Source organism: Sorghum bicolor, chromosome 8 (genome assembly GCF_000003195.3).
Source record: "Sorghum bicolor cultivar BTx623 chromosome 8, Sorghum_bicolor_NCBIv3, whole genome shotgun sequence".
Classification (NCBI taxonomy): Eukaryota; Viridiplantae; Streptophyta; class Magnoliopsida; order Poales; family Poaceae; genus Sorghum; species Sorghum bicolor.
In genome coordinates, this window is record NC_012877.2 from 58,171,920 (window position 1) to 58,177,919 (window position 6,000).

The following is a 6,000-nucleotide window of genomic DNA, read 5'->3' on the forward strand; positions in this document are numbered from 1 at the left end:
GTTATCACCGCCGATTTAGGATCCTCAATTACCATAATTTGGTTGTAGAGGTGAAATGTCAGGTTATGAAAAACACACTTTCTATGTAGAAAGAATCAATTTATGAGCACTTTTAATAACATTCATGCATATAGACCCCTGCAAACCAATTATCAAAATAATCAGGTACTCTTTAGGCCCTATTTGGTAGGCCTCCGGCTGCTCTAAAAGAGATTCAGCTCTAGTTTCTCATGTGCTGCAACTTTTATGGTAGAACTAAAGCCGTTTTGGAAAGTATTAGGCAAAACTACTTCAATGACAGTTTTTAATAATTTATATTAGATATGTGAGAAAGAGTCAGGAGAAACCTTTTTTTTTTTGCTCGGGCTCCTTTATACAAAAAAAAAAGTTTTTGCTCCTTCTGGCTCTTTGCGAGGAGCCATTTTTATGGGCGTTTGGCAGACTCCTTGCAAGGAGCCGCAACAAACCGGAACCAAAGTCCTGCTAAATATGGCCTAATCTTAACATGTTTATTTTCAAATCAATATGGAGCGGTTTTTATGAAACAAAAATATTCTCTCCACCAAGAATTATATGATCCTTCTTTGAAACATCCTCACAAGTCTCTTATGTAAGTTGGGGTCCTATTCAATTTCTCTAAAAAATAATCCTCACACTAGACTGGTTTTGAACACCAACATGTAATTCGTCGAACCCCGATAGTGATGCTATTTTTTCTTCATAACCGATTGCCGATTTAAAAACAAACAGCGGCGATATAGCTACCCGTAATGGTCATTTCTGTAGTAGTGGACGCTCGATACTCTTCAAGCTGCTTTTACCCCAAAACACCTATAAATTCTCACCCATTTGGTTGCAGAAGTACCTATAAATTCTCACCCCTTTGGTTGCCTTTTGTTTTTTGGAAGCCAAAGCAGGGAAACCCAACCAAAAGGGGTTTGAGTACAATCACTGTAACTATGCGCTAATTAAAGAATCCAGAATTATACTATCCGTGTGTCTATACATAAATTCTGTAGGTATTTACATGGTGCTTCTTAGATGTTTGCTGAAGCTTCATGTGCTTCAGCAAAAGGCCTCCTATGTACACCCCCATCAAGGCCTAACAAGTTGAATTGTGCACCATCCTATATTGCGTTCTTTTTCTTTGACCGCAACGTGGAAAGTTGGTCTCTGTATTGAGCTGGAAAGAATTAATAAGAGGAAAGAGATCAGTCTATTTGAAGGATTAGTCAAAGTAAAACTGAAAAAACAGTCTTTAACATTGCAGTTGTGCAAGTCCGCAGGAGCTCACCAGCATCTTTGTAGCGTTCTTCCACTGCAGCGATGAGCATATTCCGGACCAAATCAAACTCTTGGGCCTCACTGCAATGTTGGTCATCAGGCCTGCAAAATGGAATGGATGCAGTTGCAGAGTTTAAGAAGACACTTATCCTTACAGAAACATATAAAACAGAATTTGTAGGTCTACCTGTCAAGCCTTGTGATTTGAATGTCGTCGGAGCCTACATAACTCTCAGCCACCTTTGGTTGCACGACTTTCAATCCATTGTTATATGCAATACGCCTGTTAACTTGTATAGGGACCTACGGATGAACCACAAATTGGAATAAGTACCACACCCAATGAGCAATAGAACAACTTTCAGAATTTGTCTGTATATATTATACCAGTGCATCAACTTGTGCCCCTACACGGATTAGAACTTTAGGAGATATAAGTATTATATATTACTGTTTAATTAGTACCTATAACTAATTAAAACTACTTATATTAGTTTACATGTTTTTTCCAGCTTATTAATTTTCTAACACAATCGGCAAAATAGATACTATTTAGTCACTGTCCAGTTGCGACAAACTTCTCAACTACTGTTTTATATTTTTTAATTTTTATCCATAATTTTTATCCTTTGCAAGACACCTTTGTGCATTCTGAATATGCATATAGTTGAAACCTTAACTTAAACTATAGGGTCTCTTGACCTTGTTGCAACCTGTGTCTTTTGACACCACGAATCTAGATTAATCTAGTTCGATGCTATAGTTTTTTTTATCCCCAAGTGAAGTTGAAACTCCTTCATTAACTCTCCTTTTGTTTTGGCTTTTTTTTTTTTTGAAGATAAGCATTTTAGGTCGTAGACTGCACTCTAAGTACTAGAATGGCATAGCAAATATTTAATATCTGCAAGCATCGCTTAAGATCTGCAGTAGAGCTTCAAGTGAGATCTAAGATGAGGTAGTGTGGCTAAACTCAAGAGAATATTAATATTTAAACTTCATAATCATTGTTTAGCCAGAAAAAAATCTCTAGCGCATATGGTGAGAGTTAAGAGGAAGACACAGATGGGGCCTGTAACTGTAATTAGTAGTAGTAAGATTCCTAGAAGAGGAATTTGTGGATCAAAATCAGAATTGCTGACCAATCAAAGGATTCATGTTGCTTTGATTCTCCAATTGAATGGTTTATAGTTTATACTCATATGAAATATATATAGTTTACATGATCACTAGGCCAAAAAGATACAAAGTACGCCTTCAGTATCAGCAATAGGTACAGGTCCACACACAAATATTGTCATCTGGTATGAAAAGTAAATGAAGCAAATGCATACCTTGCAACGGAAAGCAATGTTGATAGCATCCGATGGCTTGAGGTCAAAACTAATAGTGTCTTGGTCATTCCCAATCTGGCGTCATGTCGCAATGCTTTTTTTCAGACCAATGCATTAAAAAGAAACATTTATGTGATATAATTTACTTGGGAGTGCAGTTACCTTTGCAAGATACAGTCGAGAATAGTATGCGTCATGGACCATTTCTGTAATCCGCACCAAACGCACCTGGAAAGCAGAGCACGTAGCCGAAATGATCGGTGAGGCAGCATATCGAACCAAAAATGTAATGGGTTACACTTGACAATTATTCTTTTCCCTTAAACATACCTCATATCCCATCCTGGTAGTCATCTCCAATACCACGTTGTAGATAGTTGGCCTTGGCTGGAAAGACATGACAATGTCAATGCAGTTTAGGACCTCTGTACAGAACTTTGTGCACTAACTAAATCCAAGTCTTACAATTCGGATGTTCCGAAGAGCAGCCAGCAACATGATGCTCGGCGTCTCCACTGGGGAGGAGGAAGAGGAAGGTAGCACGTGCAAGCAACAAGATTAATCAGAAAGAAAAGCATCTGCTGCCAACAGCAATTAACGACGTCGATGGGGAAATTATTATTCATCCTTGCAGCAAGCAAGGAACTGGTGGGTACATACTGACGATGATGGGGAGCAGGAGGTCGCTGCCGTCTTCCATCTTGAGCACAATCGCGTGGTGCGGCGCCGAGTCCCGGAGCCTGAGCACCCGAGGGTTGTTCTGCACGCACCTCAGGTTCTTGCCGTCGCGCATCTTGATGACGAAACCGCCGTCCGACACGCTCCTGAGCTCAACTGCAAGCAAGCAAGCACACGGATTTTTTTTTTGAGCACCAAACAGACAAGGAATGGACGTGCCGTGCTCCTAATGCTGAAAACTGAAAAGAGACGGACACCAACCGGCCTCCATGACGCTGGAGTCGACGAACTCCTCGCCGCTGGCGTCGAAGTCCGCGGCGGCGGCGCCGTCGCCGTCGGAGGAGGAGCCGCCGAGGGTGCAGCGAGCCGGCCGCCATCCGGTCCTCCCGTGCCCGTGCTGCTGCGGCGGGGAGAGGGAGAAGAACCTGCGCGGCACGCCGGCGCGGGCCGTCGTCGCATGCAGCAGCCCGGCGCCTCCGGTTCCTCTGACGCGCACGCGCCGGAGCAGCTGGAGGTGGCCGCTGACCCTCGCGTCGGCGACGGAGGCCGCCGCCGCAGCGCCCGTGACGGGAGCCGCGGCGTGGTAGCTCGGGAGCACGGCGCCGTTGATGATGTCCATCGTCGTCGACCGTCGTCCCCCGGACCGGAATTTAGTTTCGCCCGCGAGAAAGAGAGTGATCACTGATCAGAGCATGGTGCAGGACTGCAGGGGAGAGCTTTGGATTTGCTAGCTGGACTGCAGCAAGTGCTTTGTTGGCGGCTTCTTGGTTGCAACGCTGTGCTCAGAACCTCACACGCACTAGTAGTAGACTTATCCAAAAACCCGGCTAGGAGATATTTTCTTCAACGGACGGCATGCATAAAAGGGGATGGATCGGAGATATTTCAGTCTTAGCTTTTTTTTTTTTGTGATTTTAACAAGCAGTGAATGAAACAAGAGATATCTCATCCATCAGTGTTAGTGTAGATGATGCGCCTCAGCGAAGAGATGAGGTCTCTAGTCTGTATTCTGCACTGTACGAGATAGAAAGACAAAACTGAGCGGTCGTACCTGACTGATTATCAGAAGCGAAAAGGATTAGCACCTCTCTTGTCAGTTGTCAACTTCATCGGCGATGAGCCGACTCGATCCAACCTCCGGCGCAAAGGCATTGTCACGAACAGGTTGTGGGCACGCACGCGCGCGTTCCATTTCCATGTGCCGCCGTGGCACGGGCACCAGCGCTGGCGGCAGGCATTGCTGCGCCGATCCTGCTGTGCGCCGCGCACTCGCCGCAGAAGAAAACGAACCCGCCAGCTTGGTCCAAAGCTTTCCTCTCGATCGGTCATCGGTGCCCCGCCGGACATGAAGATGAGCAGCAGGGCAGGGGACGCACGCACACCACACGTCGCCGGCCTTGAAGAGCGCGATCCGGCGATCGCCCTCGCTCGCCCCCCACGAGGCCACGGCGCCCCGAGACTCTCCGCGGCGTCCGGCCTGGTCGGCAGGTCGCGCGGCTCCACACCCACGCGAGGAGGACCCGCAACTCCGCCGTCGTTGCCTGGACACGCGGACGCGGGATGCCGCCACGTGAACAGTCGGGCCTTGTCATCGTCCTGGCCCACTAGTCCTGTTTGGGCCTCGTACCTTCATCAGGCTGCGGCCCAGTAGCACAGGAGACAAGAGTTCTTTTTTTTTTCCCTTTTCTTTGCCTCTCACCTATCAATCAATCAATCTATCAGATTCTCAAATCAAAAAAAGAAAAAAACCCGTATATCAATCTATCATCGTACTAATAGGCAGAGCTTCATTAGGGCCATAGTGAGCCATGCCCCCCCCCCCCCCCCCTCCCTCATATTTTCTTTCACTTTTTACGTAGGAGATACTATAGGAGCCATTCCCCATGTTATTCTGTAGTAGGATAGATTCTGGAGGCGTGTTTTAGGTAGTGTTGGTGCAAAAATTAACAAAAAAAAGTAGTGTAAAAATAAATGGCTATACAGATAAAAAAAGTAGGGACCTTGTTTTGGATATTAATGCTCTTATCTAGCTCACAACCAAGAATCTTGTGTAGATCTTGACACCTCTCTTTTAAACTTGCGCTCACAAAACCCACAACAAAGTCAGAATTTGCTTGGCCAATCAAGAGCCAAAAGTCAGAACTGCAGATCCAGTGATGTTTATGTAGATCACTGACACAGCGACACTTCTCTGAATTTATAAGCCTGCACTGAAATGGTGATGATGTCTTTTTAGTAGTGCAAATGGTGATGCTGTAACATGCTGTGCTGATGCATGCAAACTGCAAGTAGGTACTGTACACTCCTAACAAAACATGCTGTGCAGTCAGAGGTAACCACGCACTGTTATATGCTGTACGCAAGCAGGCTGATAAGCCTCATTGGCTAGGGAAATTGGGAAAAGGCATCTCGCTTTTCACTGACCACAGGGATTAGGAAGATGCTGTCAAGCTGAAACACTGCTACTATGACTGGTAATTATATTACGGAGGCCGTTGAACTCATCGGGGGACTAAATTAAACTAGGCCTTGCTTAGGTGTAAAAAGATTTTAGATTTCGCTACTGCAGCATTTTCGTTTGTTTGTGGCAAATATTATCTAATTATGAACTAACTAAGATCAAAAGATTTGTCTCACGATTTACAGTTGTGTAATTAGTTTTTATTTTCATCTATATTTAATGCTTCATGTATATGCCGAAAGATTC

At 44.8% G+C, this 6,000-nt stretch overlaps 1 protein-coding gene across 3 annotated transcripts; it reads right to left on the bottom strand.

The window, feature by feature from the left end:
• On the bottom strand, positions 685-4,743 carry LOC110429846 (bifunctional nuclease 1-like). Of its 3 annotated transcripts, XR_002447034.1 has the most exons (10): positions 3,549-4,743; positions 3,276-3,449; positions 3,081-3,130; positions 2,946-3,002; positions 2,778-2,843; positions 2,616-2,690; positions 1,472-1,587; positions 1,295-1,386; positions 866-1,183; positions 685-831 (listed from the first exon to the last, which is right to left on the bottom strand). XR_002447034.1 is itself a non-coding variant. In XM_021446530.1 (9 exons), the coding sequence occupies exons 1-9, from the start codon at positions 3,910-3,912 to the stop codon at positions 1,128-1,130; spliced, it is 1,044 nt and encodes a 347-aa protein (XP_021302205.1). In that variant the 5' UTR covers positions 3,913-4,743; the 3' UTR covers positions 759-1,127. The 3 variants fall into 3 exon arrangements, 2 of the variants coding, with proteins under 2 accessions (XP_021302205.1, XP_021302204.1); XM_021446530.1 differs by having other exon boundaries at positions 759-1,183; positions 3,555-4,743; XM_021446529.1 differs by having other exon boundaries at positions 759-1,183.

Bases quoted from the DNA above. Each gene is read 5' to 3' on its own strand.
- LOC110429846 (XM_021446529.1), bottom strand. From the start codon at position 3,912: ATGGACATCATCAACGGCGCCGTGCTCCCGAGCTACCACGCCGCGGCT. The intron at 2,691-2,777 runs GTAACTGCACTC...ACATGACGCCAG, and splicing joins CTCGACTGTATCTTGCAAAG to ATTGGGAATGACCAAGACAC. The intron at 1,588-2,615 runs GTATGCATTTGC...GTTCATCCGTAG, and splicing joins ACATTGCTTTCCGTTGCAAG to GTCCCTATACAAGTTAACAG.